This window comes from Hirundo rustica, chromosome W, assembly GCF_015227805.2.
Source record: "Hirundo rustica isolate bHirRus1 chromosome W, bHirRus1.pri.v3, whole genome shotgun sequence".
Classification (NCBI taxonomy): Eukaryota; Metazoa; Chordata; class Aves; order Passeriformes; family Hirundinidae; genus Hirundo; species Hirundo rustica.
Window position 1 is genome coordinate 23,335,747 of NC_053487.1, and position 22,429 is coordinate 23,358,175.

Sequence of the window (22,429 nt, forward strand, 5' to 3'; positions counted from 1 at the left end):
CTCTTATCTAGTAAAAAAAAGGTGTGGGTTTTTTAAAGCAGAGATAGGATTAGTTTCTTTTAACTTGATGAAATATGCTTGAAATAATTACATGATTTGTACTTAGCACCTCTCAACCCAGGACATTAGAGTGATTTACAAGCAATTATGAAGCCTGCTGGGAAGATGCTTTTATTCCCATTTTGCAGATGGGATGTGGAAAACAGAGGTTGAGGGTCTGTTCTTGATCCTTGGTCATGGACACGGAGATTGCAGATGATTGCTGTCTCCATGGAATAGGGCACAGGCAGCAACAGGCATTGCCACCGGAGCGGAGATCTCAGAACGCCGAGAAATGAAACACCGGGCCGGTGGCCGTTTCGGGGTGGCTGCCCGGGGCTGTCACCTGCACCTCAGGGAGGAGGGACATGGGGAGAACGGGGCAACAGAGAGGTGCCAGGGAGATTTTGGCGAAGGACGGAATGTCCTGGAGCAGCTGGACTGGAGGACGGTAGGAGCTGCTGAAGGCAAAGGGATGGAGAAAGGTGGGGAGAGAGATGGGGAGCCCCTCTGGCCGAGCTGCCAGTGAGTGCGCCGAGATCACCGAGAGGCGGGACAGTAGCTCTGTCCTTTCGGAGAAGGGGCGGGAGCTCCGTCCCTCCCTCCCCAAGCCCCCTTGAGGAAAGGCCTCTGCGCTGGTTCCAGCGAGGTGGCCCCGGCGCCAAACATCCACTTTGGACAGAGCCGCACATCGCCGATCCCTCGCGGGGAGCCGGGGCAGCCGCGGGGCGGAGTGGAGCGAGGCGCAGGCGCGGCGGGGTCGGTGCCGGGGTTGTGCCGCCGCCGTGGCCCGGCGGGCTGCGGCGGGAGCGGCGGCAGCAAGCGGCAGTCCCTGACTCAGCAGCGCCCGGCCGGCGTGGCCCTGCCCGACTCCGTGGGTGAGTGCCGGTCCGGGGGGAATCCCGCCGGCCCCGGGGACGCGGCGCGGGGTTGGCCGCGGGGCCGTGCTGGGCGCTGGGTCTCCGGGGACTCCGCCGGGGTTGCGGCGGCTCGGCCGCCCCCGCCGTTCCGCCCCGCCCGCCCCGCCGCCGGCCGAGCGCGGGCTCGGCCGCATGTCCCCGCAGCCCCCGGGGCCGCTGCGGCGGGACCCCCGCGGCCGGTCATCCCGGACGGAGGCGGCTGCGGCCCCGCAGCAGCGGCAGCATCCTCTGGAGCGGGGCGGAGCGCGGCCGCTGCCCTCCAGCACCCACAGTGAGGTCGGGGACCCCTCGTACCTAATCGCGATTTCCCCTCCCTTCCACTACCCCAGCCGGGCAGGAGCCCCGCAGCCCCCGCCCGTGAGCTGCCGGGCCCGCACTCGGAGCCGTGGGGTCACACCTCCCACGGTGACGCGTTTTTAGCAGAAAAATGGGACCAAAGGAGAGGGGCTGGGAAGAGGGAGGCTCGGTGCCATCTGCCCCCGGTTCTCCCGGGGTACAAGTAGAGCTGGCTTCTTCCGTGGGCTACTCTGTGCCTATTCTTCACTTCTGGCTTTCCCCCCAAAGAACAAGATGGAGAAGTCGGTCGTGTTTCTGTGCCATCTTGTCCATTTTCTTCTAATAATCGTGGGGGGAAAAAAGTGAATCAAGGGCAGTTCAAAGATATGCATTATTGTAAACTTTTAAAGTAATCTGGAAAAACCTGCTACAGCCTTGTCTTCAGTGGCGTATAGGGCAAATATAACAAGAGGATGTTTCTGATGCTTAAAAGAAAAATGTTCGTTCTAAAACCAGTGCCCATTTGGAGTGCCATTTTAGCAAAAGCAATAGCCAAGCTACGGATAGCATTAATTTCCTTACAGCTCCCTAACAGCGTTAAGTACAGTGTTTTGGATCACCTTGTCTACTTATGTTGTGGTAGGCACTGCAAGTTTTGGGGTATCTGTTTGCGATAAATCACAGAGAAAAGGCTATTGCTGTCTCTTAAAAGCAGAGATAGCAAATCTGCCATAGCCCAGCTTCTGTGTGTAGAAATATACCAAGCTCAGGAGCACAGAGGAAAATTATCTGATGGGGAATACTTTCAGCAGAAATTAATGGTGAGGGAGAGGATTTTGTCAGAGCAGCCCTTCAGCAGCTATTAGAGAGATACTGAGTATGAGTTCATGTATGCTGAAGTAGCTGCAGGCATCCTTACGGAAGTACAAAACCACTTTCTCTCTACACACATAGCAAGGTGTTTTCAGAGAAGGAAAAAATGTAATTAATATCCCAATACAGAGCTGAAGTGGAGGTAGTCACATTATCTCCTCAGTTTTGCATCTCTTCAGTATCAAGTTAGAAGATTATGGCTGGTTTTGTCAGAACTTGAAATAAAAGCTTTTTTAATATTTTTTTAGTCTTATGAGGAATATTGAAAAGCTTTGAGAAAATTTCCAGTTGAAACCTTATGTTTCTCTTCTCTATTGAATGCTGGTGTGTGCCAGTCCTAAGCTGGGAAACAACATAGAAATTAAGAGTGAAAAGCATGATGGTGCTGAAACAAATACAGCATCTATAAATGGTGTTTCAAGATGCTTCTTTTAGAGTGGTTTTCATGGTAACTTTGTGCAGCAGTGTGTGATGGCAGTGCAGGAACACTGGTTTGGGTGTGTAAGTGCTGTGCTCGTATGCCCATAGCACCCACCTAGCCATGCCCTGCAAACATCTGCACCCCCACAGCCTGACCGTGCACACTGGGAGCTGTGTAAGGAACATATGGCTGGGCTTATTTACCCTTTGCTTATTTGCCAGCCAAACCGTAGCAGTAATCAGAAGTTTGGTAATTTTATGGAAGCAAGATGGATTCATCCTTTCTCTCCTTTCAGAACTAATCTATGTAAGAAACAGCAAATTTTCTCCAGTTTTGGTCCCACTGCTATGGATTTTTTAATACTTTTATGGGACACTTGCATTTAAATGGTTACTTTGAAACTGAAGTGTGGCACAATGACAGTATTTGTGAGGCAACACATACAGAATGGCTTAACCTCATAATGATTTTTGAATTCTTTAAAAGACTAGATTTTATATTATTAACTTATTTGGCAGATTTAGGAGAATAACACCAAATGCGACCTACAGCAAACAGTCACATACCTTTATCTTCAGCCTGTAAAACATGGCTTGAAAGACTAAGGATCATTGATAAAATATCCAGCCTGGATCTTGGGGTTCTCTAGCAGTTATTTAATATTTTTTTGTTTGAAATTAGCAACTGTCTAGCTATTTATTCCAGCTAAGGACTAACCAGTTGTCAGGCTCCTTGCTCTTAGGACCAGTGATGTCCCAGTGGTGCAGTCAGACCTGTGCTCTGGAACATGAGCAGAAGATTTGTGGGTGGAGAGATTTCCTTCTAGAGACAGCAGGTCAGTCAGAAAGGATGATGGGTTTTTTTTATAAATCTCTCTTGCCTTTCACGTAGGGCAGGGAGGTTGGACTAGATGACCTCCAGTGGTCTTTTCCGACCTTACCTTTCTGTGATTTTGTGCTTTCCTTCTGCTGGGCTTTTAAGCCCCAAGTTCAGCCCTTGTCTGTGATTTCAAGCTCATCTGGTCACTGTGGGTGAAATGATCCAGCCCCATGTCCATGGCAGCTGTGCCAGCCCAGAGCATGGAGAGGGAGCCCTCCTGCCAGCAGCACAGCTCCTGGGTCAGGCTGGAGTGGGTGTGGAAGAACAGTGGAGAGCTGCTGTGCTTTTCCCTGTGGAGAGTTGTCCATGTGGAAGAAGGGAGATCATTTGTAGCAGCGTGTGTGGGTTGGTATGGCTGCATCAGTGTAGCTGTTGGGGTGAACAGATCTCTCTGCTGGGCATAAATACACAGACCCTACAGAAGGGCCTGTGGGCACCTGGGGCATACATCTTTGAGACAAAAAGCTGCCCAGCAGGGCCTGGTGTGCTCCTCTTTCTGGAGAATTTGGACAAGGAGGTTATGCTTGGCTTGACCAAGTCTTCCATCAGGGTCTTTCTGCAGGTGTTTTATCTTGCTGTGCACAGGCTGCCAGGGAGCCCCTGAACAAGTGGGGATTCCCAAGGTGGTTTGCTTTAGGGAATATACTCAGCAATGGTGAAAGTTGCTCCTTGCCCTTGGGACATGTTCCTGCCCTTCTCTGAAACACCCAGAGAAGTGCTGGGAGCCTCTGAGGTGGGAATACCCTTACCTGTTCCCAGGGCCTGTTGGAGAGCCCCAGGCTGTGGGAATGGGATTCAGGGTGGCCCCAGCAGCCCACAGGGAGTGAGGCAGGGGCCCCTACAGTCCATTATCCTACCAGCCATTCTTGCAGGTGCTGGGTTGTATCTACATAATATATGAAATATGATCAAAAGGATTGTTCCACAAAGTGACACAAAGATGGCAAAACACATGCAGACCAAACGCCCCTAAAGATGTTGCTGAACATAGTGTCACAGCCAGCTTTCCTCTTGGCTGGTGGAATCGCTCTTTTATGTTTATGCTCTTTTGGGAGATCTATAAATACAGAGAAGAAAAAAAAACCTTCATCATCAGGCAGCTGTAGATGAGTTTTACTAATCCACAGATTTATTACTCAAGCATATAAAAATACCTGGTCCTTGCTGAAAGTGGAGGTGTCTGTTACTGGTGATGTCTCATTTGCATGGAAAACTGTGGATGCCTTATGATTACAGTCAAATTTCCCCTCTCAAAACAAGCAGCATGCAGTGGGGTTATTAAGCTTGACATAAGTAGACAGATCAGAAAGTATATAAATGTCTAATGTGAACATTTCTCATTAGCTCAATTGCCCCAGGCCAGAGGAGCTGGGAGACTCCAATGTATCTAAATGAGCTTTGCAAAGATGAAGTTCTTAACGCTTTCTTCATCTACATCAGAGCAATGTTAGTGAAGGTGAAAAGTGACAGCCAAACCCAAAAATATTCTCAAGTCAGAAAAAGGGAAATTCATGGTGGTGTGGTTGGCAGTGGGAGGAGAAGTTTATGGTGCTGTGACTCTCCCCAGATGGAATCAGCAAATTCTGTTGTGTGTGTATGTTTTTAGGGTCGTTCAATAGAAGAAAAAGAAATTCCCTCTACGTAACTGTGACTCTCCTCATTGTGTCAGTATTAATTCTAACGGTGGGCCTAGCTGCTACAACAAGAACCCAAAATGTGACTGTTGGAGGTTATTACCCAGGGGTTATTGTAAGTATAGAAGTCCTAGGTAGGTCTAGAAAACTTATTGCCTACAAAGTCCCTTGTAATGCTGAAAATGTTATAAAGGGTGATCTTGTCCTCAATATTTTGCTCAGCTACTTCATTGCCGTTTGATTTGTTTTATTATTATTTTGCACCTGCTGCACATTCCCATGCAAAAATCCCATCCAAGTGGCAGCCTCCTCTGAGCTTAGGTAATAACCTGCTTTTGAGCTAGTAGTGAGACAGATAAATAGATTTATGTCAGTTGAAGCAACTTTAGAACTTTTCTGTTTACGTAGATCACACTAAGCCCAGGCAGAAGTAAGGCAAAGAAGGACCTTACTGCCAAAAGCAGTTGAGAGACCAGGTCTTGAAATACTGGTAACATGAACTTGTGGTCATAAAGTTTACTTGCAGAAGTATTTAACAAATTGGAGTCCCTGGATGCGGAACTGTGGCAGCTTGCCAGGGGATCATGTACATCAAAGCCACGAGTACATCCATTTCTTCTTTTTTGTTATTAGCAGCTGAAAATGGGAAAAAACAATCTTGTAGCTTCAAATGGCTTAATTTAGAGAAGACCACTGGTGTCCAGCCTTCCTGCCATTAGATGTATACTCTCTTAGAGAAGCATGAAGGGCAGGTATGTCACGACCCTCCCAGCATGAGCAGAGGTCTAACACGAGCTGGAAAGCAAGTCCCACTCTGTTCCTGTGCATGTCTAAGACATGCTGAAAAAGAAGCACTGAACTGCAATCAAATTAGGTGTCTCAGTAGATTAAATGCAGCCAGTAGCCCCAGCTAGAGGCTCCTGGTGTAACAGCTGTAGGATGCTGCACCTTTGTTTTGGAGCCTTGAATTTGGAGGCTTGAAACCATGCAAGATAACCAGGTGGAGACTTGTTCTTGTCTTATTGCTGTTTGATTTATTTGCCATGAATTGCTAATCTCAGACAGCTTTATACTTTTCTGTGCCCAAGTTCTTCTATGACTGAAGAAAGCCCTTTTACAGCCATTACAGTGTGGAACATTGTTACAGATTGTTTGGCCTCTTTGGTTTAGGTTTTCTAGCTTGTCCCAGTATCTCCTGCATTTAGGCCTGATCTTTTTTAAAGAGAAGTATAGAAGGAAGGTGTTGAGAAAGGTGACAGACTGGCTCCAGACTCTCCACACTTACTCTGCACTGTGCCAGCCTGAGTTGAACCTCATGCTTCAGAGCAGGTCCTGCAGACTGATGCAAATGGCCAATCTGCTGTTCATGTCCCATTGACATCTCCCAAGCTATTTATGGTCTGTGAATATCAGCATCACTTACACTTTTTAAAGGCTTAGTCTGCTCAAGGAATTAATGAATTCCTGGACTTGGGAAGGGCATTGAGTTACTTTATTCAGAGGCACCCTGGCAATTTGTTTTTGTCACCAAATTCCCCATCTAGTTTCATTAATCTGGTCTGTGGAAATGTGTGAGGACCTTACCTGTCTCGCTGCACAGAAAAACATTTCAGTGTGCTACTGGATGTTTCAGAAGATGCTTAAAATAGCTGATGTTTCATAACAAGCTGGGATTTCTCCCTTTACTGGGGAAAAAGGGCTGGCTACAGTGAATGAGTATTCAGTGAGTTGTCCTCAAGCAGATAGAACCAGAAGTCTCTTTGTATGCTGGCTGACTTCTCTGTGTGTGGACCAGTACCACAGCTGGAATCATCTTATGGAACATAGAATCATAAAGTCATAGGCTATTCTGAGTTGGAAGACACCCATCAGAATCAAGTCCAACTCCAGGACAACCCCAGGAATCACACCATGTGCTTGAGGGCATTGTCCAAATTCTTCTTGAACTCAGACATCAGATGTCTCATTGCTGCCATGCCTAAACCACTCTTCTTTCCTTCTTCAACTTGTGTTTCTTGGGCAAGCATCTCATGTGCAAGGAGGAAGCATGCAAAGATGTTTGCTTCAACGCAGGGGATTATCTTCCCAGGCCTCTGCTTCCAAGGAAGGACAGAACTGGACACTGGTGACCTTCCACACATCAGTAGGATTTTTTTGGTTGGGTTTTTTTGAGAGTTTGAAGCTGTTTTTATTCCCCTAGCAGCTCAATTCCTCACTGATACAACCAGAGAAGCTGAAGCAGAGGGTTCAGTAACATCCTGTAGCCAGGGTGCCTTCACCCTCCTCCATGACTACCCACACCTTCACAGCTACATCAGTGAATACCTTAGCTGTGTCTCTGTGGGAAATGTCCTCACCTGTGGCTGGATGACAGACCTGGGACAAGGAAGCCCAGAGTACAACAGTGATGTTCAGCAGACAAGAGTAATGCTCAGGTGCAGAAGACAAGGAGCCCTATGGAAGTGAGACTGTGAGATACATGTGTTGTCTCCAAGTTATAACAGCTGCCACAATCTGTGTAAATGACTGACTATCCTGGTTTAGGGACAAATTTGGGAGAAAACCCCTGAATAGGAGCCCTCTGGGAAGCAAACCCAAGTGGCCCCTCCCTCCAACCAGTCCGGTTAAAAACTTCTTTGGAGAAAAGTGGAAAAACTATTTTACTTAACAAACAAAGTGCATACAAGTACAAAGAATGAATGAAACAATAAAACCTCTCGTTCTGGAGTGAGATGGCAATTTGAGAAAGTTCTTGCTGTGGGTGTAGCTCGGCTCTCTCTCAGTTTTTATCAGTCCCAGTCCCTCTGGCACTGCTGGAAAATGCCGAGGTCCAGGCCCCGGTGGGCCGCAGATGCAGCCCCCAGTGCTCCCCTGGGTTTTCAGTCCAGAGCAGGTTTAAACAGTTCCAAGAAAAAGGAAAACAACAGTCCATGGAACTTCTCTGCCCTAGCTAGCTGAAACTAACTAAAAGAAAAAAAAAAAACAAAAACAAAAACAAACCTCTGTCCTGCAGTGACTCCAAGCCTCTGCCGAACACCCCGTTTGGAGAAGAATGTGGAGGAGTCAGGCAGTTTTCTCAAAACAAACTCCTCATTTCTCCTTGCTCTTAGAACCAGTCTTAAAGGCACAGGACTCAATATACAGCACAAACAGAACAGACGATTGGGGATACAAGCATCATAAAGTTACCCTAGGACACTGACCTTTCTTAGGCTTTCACTGGCAAACCTCATCTGTAATAGCTCCTTGCCAAGGATGTTGGCTTGGGGCTTTAATCTAGAAAAGCATATTCACTTTGTGTCCTGTCTTCCTTTCAGACAGGCATCCCAGGGGATCACATCCACTAGCAAATAAATGATGTAACTGAGGAACATTACTAAGATCTCTTTGTCCCATTCATAGAAGAATGAGTAGTTTTTCCATTAGTGCAATGAGAATTCCTGTTAATGAGAATCCACCAATTTATTTGGTCTTCACCTGCTGGATGTACAGACTTGGTCTAATTTCTTCTTTTTGAATTATCTCAAATTATCAAAAGCATTTCACCTTTTGGTTTGAGGTTGCTCTGAAACACCATGTGGATATTTCTCTTAAAGCTCAAAGGACACAAAACATTTTTCTTGAGCATTTGCCTTAGGTTTGTGTTGCCACACAAGTTCCTTCTGCTAAATGTCAGCAGACTGAAAGTTACTCCTGGATCTCCCAATTTTTTTTGCTTGGACTTGAACTACAAATCTCTGTTGGAGTCCAGGGCGTTCCTTTGGCTGCCCTGGAGGGTCAGAGACCTGGACAGGGGGGTCTGGGACCCCAGCCCAGAGCTCAGAGAGACACTGGCTTTGATCTCAGTCCATGGGAAAGGCTTCCTGCACTGCGAGAGGGTTTGCAGGCCACAAGAGTGTGAAAGATTGTAGTTTAGCTTATCACAGGGTGAAAAAAACAGTAAATTTAGATTTCTAGCATTGAAGTGAATGGGGGCAAGATGGAGGATCTGGGGCATTGTCTCCTGCTTCTTTCTTCTTCCCTCACTCCATTTCAGCAGTGACGGTGGCACAAAGTAGTTTAATGGGGATTGGGTCAAGGTAGAGATGACCTGTTTAGTATTAGTAATAGGCATTGGCAAGTAATGATAAATAAAGAACAAGTAGCAATTAGTATAAAAGATAACGACTGCTCAGCTCGGGAGGAGTCGTCAGATGTCCGAGCAGCTGCGAACATCTTGTTGGGCACTGAGAAAATTGTAAGATAAGAGAAATAAACGAAGCATGCAACCTTGAAAAATCAGAACTTGAAGACTCTGTCTCTTTCATCCGTTTGGCACAGAGCTTTGCAGAGGGCAAAAAGACTCTAAAACCACATGAATGTCGGGGAAAGCCCACGACAAATCTCCTGTTACTTTAGTAAGGTGGGGGGTGTTGTTTGTCTAAGCTAAATAATAAGCCCAGAAGCACTGGCAGGTCAGTGTGGGGCAGTTCAGCAGTGCCCCAGGTCTCTGCCCTGCCTGTTTGCCATCCCAATGGTAAGCAGATCCTGGCTTCATTGCTGTGCTTCCCACCATGGCAGTTTGTGCCTGATGTGGGCACAGTGGTCTGCGCTAACTCAGAGTGCAAGCCAGGCAGCGGGGAAGCAGCAGTCTGAACAGGTGCTCTACTTTAATCCCTGCTGTTTGAGCCACCTGCCCTCCCTGCCTTCAGCACTGCACCAAAGTGAAGGTGATTTTTGAAAAGAAAGAAAAACAAAAAGAAAACAAAAACACAGGGAACAGCCAGAGTCAAACACCTTCTTCACAGAAGTAGTGGTGAATGCTCCATTTATTGAGGGTACACAGGGTTCTTTTCTACATATATCATTTTAGTGCACAAGCTGTTCACACAGCATTTTACTACTCGCTATTGGCTAGTGTTATCTGCATAAGCATTCTTTTGCAGTTACCTGTTTACACTTTTGTCATGGGTTAGTACAGTTTAGTTTTTTAGTTATAGAAGAATGTAGAATAATTCTCCAGGTCAGGACCTGGGAATTGCTTTAGAAGAGACAGGGACCTATCAGAGAGTTAGTTGGAATATTGGCATCTGTTTTAACCAATGAAATTGTTAGCTATGACTTTGGGAAGTACCATATAAAACCCCTTGAATTTCCTCTAGGTGGGTCCTTTTTCTTCTTTCCTTTGGCCAGAGAGAGACAGGTAACATCGAGCTGGGCCTGCTGCTCCCCCCCTTTTGGGGGGGAGCTGGCCTGAGGCCTGGCCGGATTCCATCGGCTCCCAGGTGAAGGGGAGGGGAAGGAGAGGTTGCTGCTTTACAACAACTACTTTCTCCAAACTTCCCTGGAGCAGGGAGAAATCTCTGCCGGGCCCCTGATAAGAGCTATGGGCACCATTTGGGCCGAGGCCACCCCAATTTACACTAAGGGGTGGGCTGAGAAGGCATTTATGATCCTGCCTGGTTTTTTTTGTGATTCTGGACTGCCTGGTGCTCTGATCTCTGATGTTTCTGTGAGTTCTTCCTCCCTCACCAGCACAGCCTTGAACATCTAACACCACAAGCTACAGCGAGACAGACAAAGACTCCGAGCAGATTTAACTCTTTCTTAGCAACATGAAGCTTCCAGAGCTTAGCCCTTCTCTGAGAGAGTAAGAAAGGACAGAGTGAACATAAAGAACAACAGGATGAAGTCAGTAGAGCAAGAGTGAAAAGACTATTGGGACAGAGGGTTGAAGAGTTAGTTGTTCTATTCTTACTTGAGCCATGGAAATGAACTCTATATTTAGATCATTCCTTTAAATCATGGGAAAGATATGCATTTGGGGAGATGATTGTTTTAATTTGTGTGTGGATTTGAGCAAAGGTGTTTGTGATGGACTAAGTAATATCCTATAAGATGCTTGAACAGAGATAAAGATGAGAAGCCCCCTGTGCCAGTGAAGAATTGAGAAGATATCTCTGTACCTTGAAATGAAAAATCCTTTGCTTTGGAGTTATTCATCTTTAAAAAGTGACACCCCAGTATGCAAAAGTCTAAGACCCATGACCCATAAGCAGCTTGGGAAACTGCTCCTGGGAGGGTCACAAAGGCAAGTTTCTCCAGACAGCTGTTTTTGTCACAGTTAAAAAACCCACAAGAGAACTGTTCTAAGTTGTCAGTGGGATCCATGACTCTAAAAGATACTCTTCCCCTAAAGAATTGATGAAAGACTATTGTCAGATAGTGAAACTGACTGAAAATTACAAGTTTTGTCTCTTTATGTTGTTTTGTAAGAAAGTGGACAGTTTGTAAGGGGAGGGAAGAGTGTTTTTGAAGTTTTATTCAGTTTAAGGGTTTTTTTCCAACTTTCTTTTTTTCTATTCTTTTGGTGTGTGTTAATAAAACTATTTGTTAATTTTAAGGTTGAGCCTGCTTTGTTTTTCTCCTAGTCTCTCTCCCACAGAAAGAGTGAGTACCAAGACCAAAATTTAGTGAACGTGAAACCGCTACAACTTTGTTGAGGGAAAAAGCTGGTTCTCAGGCTCAGTGTCCTGGTTCTCAGGCTCAACGTCCTTGACAGTGCTAAAACAACAGAACTTTCCCAGCATTGTCAGGCCTCTCTGTGTCTGTCTTCAAAAATCCTGCTACACCAAAGCAGGGCAAGGGAAAATTGAAGCCCAAGTTTACATCACATTTGTGTCTGCTAATCTCTGCATATGCCTCTGCATGTTAGTATTGGATTCATTAAACCTTTGTTTTCTATTCCTGGATCTCAAAGTATTGATTCCAGGTTAGCTGACTCATTTTTGAAACACTACAGCTTGTCTCATGCCTTGTTTTTCTTCCTGGGGAGTTGGCGAATTATTGGGCATTCTTACATGGATCTTCACTGGCCCCTGGTCTGTTGTCTGGATTTGCACCTCCTTCATATGACAGATCCAGCTGTAGGACTTATCCAGCGTTTCTCATTTTGCCAACCCATGGAAGTGGGGTTGGATATGCTCTACATCAACCAAAGACCTTTCTCAGTGTGACACAAAACTATTTTTGCATCTCCCCTCTTAGTCCATGGTTCCTGCTTGAAGTCCCTGTTTCTGTCCTGGCTGAGGTGTGCCCTGTCTTAGAAACTTCTTAGTGTAGCTTAAGGCTATGGAGAAAGGAGGTTGGAAATTGCTCTCCTGGCTGACTTCACTGAGCTGAAATAAGTGTCGTCAGTTACAGCAGCAAGAAAAGGTGCTTTTGCTGCAGTAGCTTATTCTGTTGGGCTGGTGTGAGCTCTTCTGGTAGAGCACCCTGGTTGATACATCCTCACCCCTGGAAATGAGAGAGGAATAAGAGAAGACAGAAAACTGCTAAATCTTCCAAAGTGTAAATCTCCCTTATTTCAGGCTTCACACTGAGGAACTCTCTGAGCTGAAAACTGAGGTGGTTGCTCACATGCTCAGTGAGGTCACAGAAACCTGGTCCTGGAGGTTTTAGTGCATTGGTCCTGCTGGGTTTGCATCCAGAGGCTCCTGAGTGTTTGTAAGGTTGTTCCAAGACAGCAGTGCATATCCTCATCCACCAGCCATTTATCAGCATCACTGGGGGGGATGGAATTCAGAACTCATCCTTTTGTTTTCTACACATGCTTTTAGTGACATGTGGGATACACCTGATAGTTCCTGGTAGCGAGAGACTCCACTGATTTCTTGCTGAAGGAAGAGTGCTCACACATCATCAGAATGTTCTTTTGCTGCTTCTGGATTTAATTGTGTTCTATCTGTTTGTAAAATATGTCGAGTATCATCCTGATCTAAATGCTAACAATACATTGTTTTTCAGCTTGGTTTTGGGTCGTTCCTTGGAATAATCGGATCAAACTTGATAGAAAACAAAAGACAAATGGTAAGCTCTTTATAAAAACTTCTCTAAAAAAATGACAGTGACTCAAATATTGTGTGTAAAGAGTAGTATTTTAGGTTTTCCCAACTCTTCCAGGGTAGTGTTGCATACCTCTTGAGAACTGGAGATGGTTTCTGGCAGCCTAGGAGCAGCACCCTGTGGGCACTCTGCCTCCTGCCTCTGCTCATCTCACTCAGGAGAGCAGCTGCAATCCCCCTCCCTGGTGGTTGTCCCAGGCTCTGGCAGTGAGATCCCTCCAGCCTTGCTCATGTGAGGCTGCAGAGAGCGGAGGGAGGTCATGCTGTCCCTGCAGCCTGTCTTGCTGGGCTGCTGCCTGCCTTGGCAGGGATGGAGGGGGCTCAAGGATCAGATTAGCAGTATGTGCTGCTGACCAAAGCTAAGGCAAGTTCTGCAAAGGCAGATGGGAGAAATTCCTGCCTGTCCAAATCCAGAGTCTGCCTTTGTGCTGCCTTTGCTTTGCAGATAGCATGCTCCCTGCAGAGCAGAAGGAGAGGGTGAGGCAGACCCTGCAGGAGATGACATTTGCCTTTCCCACAGTCAGACAGGGAGCAGGGGAGGTGTTTCCCAGTGGATATTTTTTGTTGTTTTCACCCTGGCTCTGCAAGAGCAACATATCCCTGTTCTTTCTGTCCTAGCAGGGTTTCAGCCTCTTGCTCATCATGTTTTAGCAGCATGTCAGTGTCTGGTTGAGCAATGACCATATTGTGACAGTCCTGGACTCTTCACAGGAGTGCCCACAAGTGATAGTGTGGCTCTGACTTGTTTGATTATTTTGAAGAGCCCTGGGTAGCCTGTGCTTATTCTTTTCAACTCTCTATCATTTTGTGTCCTAAAAAACATTCATGACCCAGCTTTGCAGGAATTGCATCACTGCTACCTGGGCTGGCAGTGAGCGTGTTTCCACTCTGATCACAGAGAGGACACACAGTAGCTGTCACTTATTGTCCCTGTGCTTTAGTCACATGTCCTCCTTACCCAGGAGCACTTTACAGTGGCAGCTTTGTCCACTGCATGTTTCTGTGATACCACTGGCCATGGAGGATTTATTTTCTTCAACTTCTCTGAACTTCCCCTGTGTCCTAGTTTGCTAAAAGGCAGCCTTGGTCTGGCTTGTTGTGCAGCTGGAGGCAGAAAAAGCCAAAAGCAACTTGTGCAGCTGTGTTCTTGTGCGTGTTTCTGTCTGTGACTGGTGAGTGTGAGGAGCGGAGCAAGCCAGTGTGGCTGATGAGGAGAGCTAACTTGAAGGAGCACTTCTCACTTTCCCCAGACTGCTGACAGGAACAGACCGCTCTGGTTTTTCCCACTTAAGTGTATTGACTTCCATGCCATGCCTCTAGAAGGGAAGGGAGAGCTTTTGTGCCCACAAGGAGGGCCAGCTGCCCAGCAATGCTGCCCGCACTGCAGGCAGCTCTGGCACACACCCCACTGCCTACTCAGCAGCTTCCAAGTGAGGAGTCAGTTGTTTACACACCTTTATGACAGTCATCTGTGCCATGGGAAAGTAAGAACCAGCACCTTCACAGCCCCTGTGGGGCTGTACCATCACCTAAAGGGAACCTCAGGCCACGACACTCCTGCACTATCTGAACCCAGTTTGTCTTTTGTTGTCTGAATGCTACTTGATGTGGCTGACTTCATCTGGAGTTACATGGGTGAAGATCAATCAGTATCACACAGCTCTAGAGAGGGACTTCTGCTTGCTACAGTAACAGTATTATCAACCCCAAATCAAAATTCTTATTGATAAGTTGAAAACTGTGATTTTTTTAAATTAATTTTGTCAAGAAAATTAATCCACAAACACTAGAGGTTTATGTCTAAAAAGGAGACAGAGGAGTCCTGTAACTTTATTCGAATAAAGGGAGAGGCCATGGGGAATTTCCCCTGGGGTGTCTCAATTTTTAGGGGACACAGCTTCCTTCTTATCCTAATTTCCCAGCTGCATTTCCCTCTCTCTTTCCCCATTGGCTGAAGTACTTGAGAGGTATAGACTTCCTGAAATGCCTAATTCCCCCTTCTAATGTATATCCCCCTGGTTTTATTTTTCCTTGTGTCTGTTCTTTTTCTCTAAATCCAGAGATTTAGTACTATCTCGAGTAACAGTCTGTGTCAATTAGTGGAATTCCAATGGAATTTATGGTTCCCCCCCATTGTTTCTTTCACCTCTCCATATCTGGCCTTATCTACCATCAGGCCCACAGTTTGTAAAGACACCTCCTTTTAATTCCTTTCAATTTGTATGTTTCTATTTGCTGTTTGATTTTTTTCTCTATAATAAATTCTCAGTGTTTGGTTTTCAGGCTTTTCTTTCTACATCTGAGAAGGAGAAAACTATGTAGAAAAAGTGAGCATCAGATACTTATCTCTTGGTAGGGCTGTTACAAAAGTATAATTAATTTTGTATTTATTTTAAACCACCATATTAGCAGCTCCTATCTGTGAGCAGAGATGACTGACAAATTCCCTAATTGTATATATTTAGTGTTTGGCTCACTTCCCATCTCTAAGGCTCATGCTATTTAGGGCAAATATCCTCTTTCATGTGTGTATGAAACAAAGGACAGTACTGAGAAAAACTAAACTTGCTACAAAATAACCTAAGCCATAAACCCCATGTCTTCCACCAAGACTGGGCTTTCTCCCCTGGTGTGGTTTCACTGGTTTGGTAGTGAGACAGTGTGACTTTGTAATGGAGAGTGTGAGTTGGAATCCAGACATGCAAAGGGTGGGGCTGAGTGGGGAAGAAATGCAGGAGTTTACAGCTGACAGAAACAGGGATCTGGTCCTGGAAAACTTGTCACCTGCTGCCATCTGCAAGTACTGTGTGGCACAGCATCTAATATTCCAGTAACAGCTTGTTGTGATCATGACGTTCATATGGTCACTGGGATCATTTCACAGCCTGCTCTCTCTGCTGCTGCAGGTCTAATGATTATGCCTTGAATACTTGCCTCATCTAGAAAACCATTTTATTTTCTCTCATTTTTAAGTAAGCAATTGTACAGGGGCCATTTCCACTGTCCCAGGTGAGCCTCCTGGCATCTCCAGTCATTGTTCAAGCTGATCTGGTCTGCACATGGAGGTTACTGGAAAAAGATCTGTTTTCATTTGGGAAGCTGTACATAACACCAGTGTGATTAACCTAAAAATCCTGAGGTACTTTAAAAACACACATAGGATCCTTCTGGATTGTATTTGTCCGGGGGGTTGGCTTGTCTTTTGGAGAACTGGAGCCTTGTGCAGTGGAAGGAGCCAAGGTTTTCAAGCAAACTTAGTACCTGGATCTTTAAAACAAACATCCCCAAGTCAGGAGACCTGAGCTATCTGTCAGTGCTGGCTGGGCTAACTGTTAACTTTGTATATGGGCTGTAGCAATTTTTACTATTGCTTACAGCTCCCCCATGACCAGAGTCACCTTTGTACTTGTGGAGAAACAGTTTTTAACAGCTGCCAGCAACTGACACTTGAAGGTTGTGGTCACCAGAGTTGGAAAAGCACCAGGGAGCTCCCTGTTCTTTACACTGAAATATTGTAAATATATTGAAATAACGTATTTCAATATATATGAAGTAAAATTGAAAGCTGTTCCCCAAGCTGCATTTTGTGAACCTGTCTGTCTAAATGCTGTACTTGCCCTCCCTCTTCAGTCCTGCTGATATCCCCAGTGTACTTTGGCAGAGGGGATTGGGATCAGTGTTGGGAGCTCTGTGTGAGGAGCTGGTCAGGAGCCCACTGGCATCAGCTGAGCTGAGTTCAGGTGTGAGAGGGGCTGTGTCAGCACTGGTGCACAGCTCCTCTGAGCCCAGCTGAGCACTGGCTCTGGCAGAGGTGGTGCTTGAAGTGGCACAGTGGGAATAGACACTGTTTCTCATACCTGGATTGGAGATTATTTCTGGTTTACCTGCTGAATGCTTTCACCCTAATTTTAAGAATGGGCAGGATGCGGCCAGTGGAAAAGGATCACACCTGACTGCCCTTCTCAAGCTGCAGGTGGAGGGATGTCGGGGGCTTACCCCAACATTGAGGTGGTTTCAGGGTCCTTTGCTCCCCTGCACAGCTCCGAGCCGAGCCGAAGGAAGAGACGGAGTTCTCAGGTTTAGATTTCTCAAGGTTGCATACTTCGTTTATTGTTTCTTATCTTACAATTTTCTCGGAGTCCGACAAGATGTTCGCAGCTGCATGGATTCCTCACGTCTCCCCCCGAGCTGGGCTGTCCTTATCTTTTATACTAATTACTACCTATTTCTTATTTACTATTTCTTACCAATGTCTATCACTATTACTAAAAAGGTCATCTTTACTTTGACCCAATCCTCACTAACTACTTTGTGCCACGTCAATGCAGCAATGGAGTGAGGGAAGAAGAAGGAGAAGGAAACAACGCCCCAGATTCTCCATCTTGTCCCCATTCACTTCAATGCTAGGAACCTAAAACTATTATTTTCTCATTCTGTGATAAGCTAAACTACCATTTCTCACATTCTTGTGGCATGTAAACCTTCTCTCAGTGTAGGAAGTTTTTCCCATGGACTGAAATCAAAGCCAGTGTCTCTCTGAGCCCTGGGCTGGGGTCCCAGACCCCCCTGCCCAGGTCCCTGACCCTCCAGGGCAACCAAAGGAATGCCCTGGACTCCAACAGAGGGAAGTCTCTCTCCTTGCAGCTGTCCAGTGGAAGGCTGGATGGACTGTGCTTGCCACAGCCTGGCACCAAGGAGCCCAGCCAGGCTGCTGTGAGGGTGTACAGCACCAATGGCATCGGCTAGTCACCTGCCTTCTGCTCTCATGGCTTTGTGCTTGTGCCTGCATCCAAGTGTTGTTCCCTGAAGGCACAGTCCCAGCAGAGAGATTCACACACTGCAGTCTCCTGCATCCTCATAGCTCAGTAAGAGTTCACAGGAGCAGCTCCCCACAGCACTCTGGGGTGAGAAGTGTAGAAATTCTCTCCTATCTCTCCAGGGGAGAGTTAAAGATAGCAGCAGCCAGAAGAGGAGGTCTATTCTCAGGCCAAGTTTAGCCTATTGGAGTAATGGAAAAACCTGCATTACTCTATCAAGTCCTCAGAGAACTAGTCTGGCACAATGCTCCTACTCCTGCCACTCTGCCAGAGCAGACACACATCCTACTGCCTTCAGCCAAACCAGTCTGTGCAGCCTGGGCAAACATTCGGGTCATTGATTGCTTGAGGGTTTATCGACTGTGGTTTACATATCCTTGTGGAGAGGGCACTAATCACTTGGTTGTGGAGAGACAGATGATACTTTGCTTTGTTTTCCTTTCTCAGCTGGTTGCATCGATCATCTTCATCAGCTTTGGTGTCATTGCTGCATTCTGCTGTGCCATAGTAGACGGTGTCTTTGCTGCCAGACACATAGTAAGTGCAACCAGGAAAACATAGGTCCTGCAATGCTTTTACTCTAAGAAAACAAGTGATGGTGTCTGCAATCCTCTATCAGGCCGCATCAAACCCTGTAAATATATATCATGTGCTGAATGAATGCTGCTTTAAAACACAAGCTTTAGAAAAATGTTATTATTTTTTAAAAAATATTTTAAAATTAGTGGAAAGCACTAAGATCTTAAAGCTTTGCTTTGGATTTTTTTGGCTTTATGTGTTTACTGAGTATCAGAACACTAAAGATGTAATGTGAATTACAACTATCAGCAAGGGACAAAATATGAGCAGTAACATCTATTTTGTTTTAAATGTAGGCAGAGCTAGTTCTTAATGCAGAGTGAATCACTGGATGCTGTAGTAGAATGAAGCAATTTGATACAAAGCTCACTGAAGCATTACAGTATAAACAGGAAACATTTGCAGTAGGTTCCCAGTTTCATTTTGGTGACTTAAAAAAATTATGAGCTACTGCTGCCATGACCAATCACTAGTACAGTGGGATGTGCAGAAGCATTAGTTATTAGTATAGAAATATAAAGACAGAATTCTATTTCAGCTTTTTGAAATTTATAACTGTAAACAGTTTTTTGTCCTGCAGCTCTGCAGTTTGGTGACGTTTTTTAAAAATTTTTGGCAAAAGGGGATTAAAAAGACAGATTTGGAGTTTATTTGTATCAGAACAGAAAGGAATTGCAGATCAGAATTACCCATGAAATGGAAACTCCCTGTGTCAGCTGGCTAGTTATGCTCCTTGTGAAGCTGGCTCTTCTCTCCTGCCCCTGAGTATTCCAGTGGTGGAAAGATTGCTGGATGGCAGGATTTGCTGACAGAGCAAAGGGCAACTCTTCTCAGTTGTGTGATGGGTGTCCATCTGTCTGGATAAAACCAGCAAGTCTGGGCCATCTCTTACCCCCTTTGCAAGGGTGTGACCTTTGCATGGGTTGGGTTATGGCATGAGCTGGCACCTCCTCCCAGCTGGCTCTGGGGGTGGCTGCCTGTCTGAGGCAACCAGAGCTGAGCAGTTGTGATGACAAAGGATTTGGTTTCTGCCTCGTGATGAACAGATGGGTTTTTGGCCTCACTTTACCACCTAACAGTCCAAAAATGTCACCACCTTGCTGGAGACATGCTCCTGCCATGCCAGCACAAAGCATTCTTCCTGTTACCAGCTGCTGCCACTGCCCTGCCACCCAGAGCTTTGGATCAGACACCTGGAGAGCCAGCCTGGCTGCTCCTGGGAAGGGCTCGCTGATGTGGATACACATCTGGCATTGCTTTCCCTGAAGTTTTGCCTTGGAGATCAAGCTGCCCCAAAGGGAGGCATTAATGCATATTTGCAGGCTGGAATGTTGATGATCCTCCAGAGCTTTCCCACAAGACACTGAAGAGCACAGGAAGGACAAATTTGCCAACAGTTAATGAAAAATTGCTATGATTCTGCAAGAAGAGCCTTCAGAAATAGGTCAGGCAGACCTGGGGTGTGTCTTGCAGGATGAGGAATAAATCTTTCAGTTCAGGATGGCCACTATCACCCAAAGAGCCCAGCTTAAGAGACTGCACCTCCCATGCTGGCTGGAACAATTTCATGCCTCCAACGACCAGGGTTAAACATCACCCTGGGCTCAGGGGGCTGGGGTGGGGGCTGGAGAGCCATTGCTGTATTGAGGTGCTGGTGTGGGATCAGTCTCTCTAAAGCCTAGTCCCTTTCCCCAGACCCTTTGGGTGATTGTGATTTTGATTTTGCTGCAGGGCTAAGCCTGGTGCTTTTTCTCTGGCAGGATCTGAGGCCACTGTATGCGGGGCGATGTCAGTACTACTCCAAGAGTACGACCCCACCAGAGGTGAGAGCAGATTCTGTTGTGTCCTGTTAAGGGACCAGCTTCTTGGTGCAGGTGGAGGAACCTGCTGCCAGGCAGCTGCTCCAGTGTCCTGGAGGTCTGCAAAGTGAGGAGGGGGGTGGGAGGCTGGGCCTGGGGTGGGAGCAGGATGCTGGGAGCACTTGGGAGGTGGGTTCCTCCATGTACTGCCTCAATAGTGAAGGAGCAGATGGAGAGAAGGGGATGTAGGATAGGAAAATTCACCAGTTTCTCTAGATCTTCAGCTGTGCATTCATTGTAGGAGCTGGGTGGTGGGTCAGGATTTCAGACAGCAGTAATTTCTGTGTATATGAGCAACAAGTACCAACCTCTGCACCTCTCCTAGTCTCCAAAGAGAAGTCTGTTGGGGATGGATGATCCTGCCACATACTGATAGTGTGTATGGACGTCTTTGTCTGCCTTTGCTGAGCACTGATTGTCTCTCAGAGCTTTCCTTACAAGTTCACAGGTAGTTTTGAATAACCACTATATACCAAATTAGAAGGCCTGCTTGAGGGTGCAAAGTTACATGCTAGGCTGAAGACTGTCCATGTGAACTCGGGTGTTACCACCCACAGGCACAGACAATTAACCATTTTGGTCAGTTCTGCAGCACTATGGGAACCTTGCTCTCAATTTGGGCCACGCTATTGACAACTCTGCTCTGCGTTGCCATGGGGTGAGGTGCGTTAGTTCAGCAATACCCTGGCTGCTTGTAAGAGTTGAAAAACCTCCTTCCTCTGCAAGCACCTGCTTGTCTGTGAGTTCCCCACAACAAAAGGAAACGCTGCTCTGTTCTAGAGCATCTAGTGCATCTCTGTTCCAGTAATGGAGGACTTTGTGGGAGCAAGATAAGAAAAGAAAAATCTGCCTGGGGCTAATGTGGAGATCACTGAGAAATCTACATGTAGAGCAGGCCAAACAGCAGAGAAACTGTATTTGAGGATTGCGTCATTCTGTGCTTTATGTATTTTTTTCTGTATTCACACAGGCGGTCTGTCACCCACAGCGCCATGCCCCCTGCACACCGAAAATAAAAACCAATACCTGCTTCTGCTGTGACCTGTACAACTGTGGGAAGTAAGCCAAAAATGCCACTCCTGGCAGTGGAAAGGGCAAGCAGTGGTCATGCTCGTTTGCAATAGCTTGCAGCTCATTTGCAGGGTAGTATCAGTTAATGACAGTTGTGAGATGGGACCTTAAGCTGTGTTTGTTAGCAATGAGGAACCCCAGATAAAAGCTAACCAAGTAAAGGTGGGTGTGAAATACACCAAGGCCATCCCAGCTATGGGTGAGCATGCTTTGGGGCAGCCTAGCTGGAAAAATGAAGAGCACAGGAGTTTCCATTACTTTCATGCTTGGTGTCCTCCTCAGGTTTTCCACCTACTGAGTGTTGCTTGTCTTAATACCTTCCTTCTCTGTTGGCACTGGGTTGATTTTTTTTTGAGAATATTGAAGATGCAGAAAAACTGGGATGCTGTTCTTTTTCACCTTGCCACCATTCCATTCCCCACCCTGACTTATTAAAGAAATATGGATATTGATCTAATATCGATACCCAACTGTGACGGACAAAAACTCTCTAACAGTTTAAAGTTAGAAAGTGTATGTTTATTACAGCCAGGCAGCACGTGAGATAACTCCCTAATACACGCTGTGAAATTCACAGGTAATTACAAAGCATTTTATTTACAAAAGTGTTGAATACCCAAAATACAAATGCACATTCATACCCCTGTCACCTCCCATTCCTCTCTTCGTATGCTAATTGGCAAAAGGGCTATACAGCATGCATAGTTTATTTCTTAAAATGAGTCGGGGGTTTATTCTGGGGAGGGGTCACCCAAAATGAGGAAGTAAGATGAGTCTTCCTCATCCTGACCTTTCTACCTTTTCAATGCATTTGTGATAAATGAATCCTTGGTAGAACTTATGGTTTCCTGTGTTGAATGGGTTCTTTAAGCAGGAAATCTGCAGTTATCTTATATCTTATTTACCACATTTTGTTTTTCATTACAAGCACAGCTACATAAACATAAAGCTGACAAGCAATGAGTTACTAAATCCGGGATAGCTTATCTAAGATCTGGCTTCTGTTAATTGCAAGCAAAGTGTGATATATGTCCTAAAGTTAATTTGTGTTAAAAGATACAAAGTGTAATATCATCCCTATAAGTATAAGTTTTGTTTTAATCCAATATGCTATGAGTTAACTCAGAAGAAAGCAGCTCAGTAGAAGTACAGGAATTTCTCTCGCCTGAAAAGACAAG

The 22,429-nt window shown here is 46.0% G+C and overlaps 1 protein-coding gene across 1 annotated transcript in view; it reads left to right on the top strand.

The window, feature by feature from the left end:
• The first annotated feature begins 334 nt into the window (after positions 1–334).
• LOC120764998 (transmembrane protein 255A-like) overlaps positions 335–22,429 on the top strand; it is a 31,118-nt gene continuing 9,023 nt past the window's right edge. Inside the window, exons 1-7 of the mRNA XM_040089174.2 lie at positions 335–564; positions 685–917; positions 5,015–5,157; positions 12,828–12,890; positions 18,190–18,279; positions 20,082–20,144; positions 21,151–21,239. Of these exons, the coding sequence (XP_039945108.1) occupies positions 335–564; positions 685–917; positions 5,015–5,157; positions 12,828–12,890; positions 18,190–18,279; positions 20,082–20,144; positions 21,151–21,239 (911 nt within the window). The remainder of the gene's footprint in view (positions 565–684; positions 918–5,014; positions 5,158–12,827; positions 12,891–18,189; positions 18,280–20,081; positions 20,145–21,150; positions 21,240–22,429) is intronic.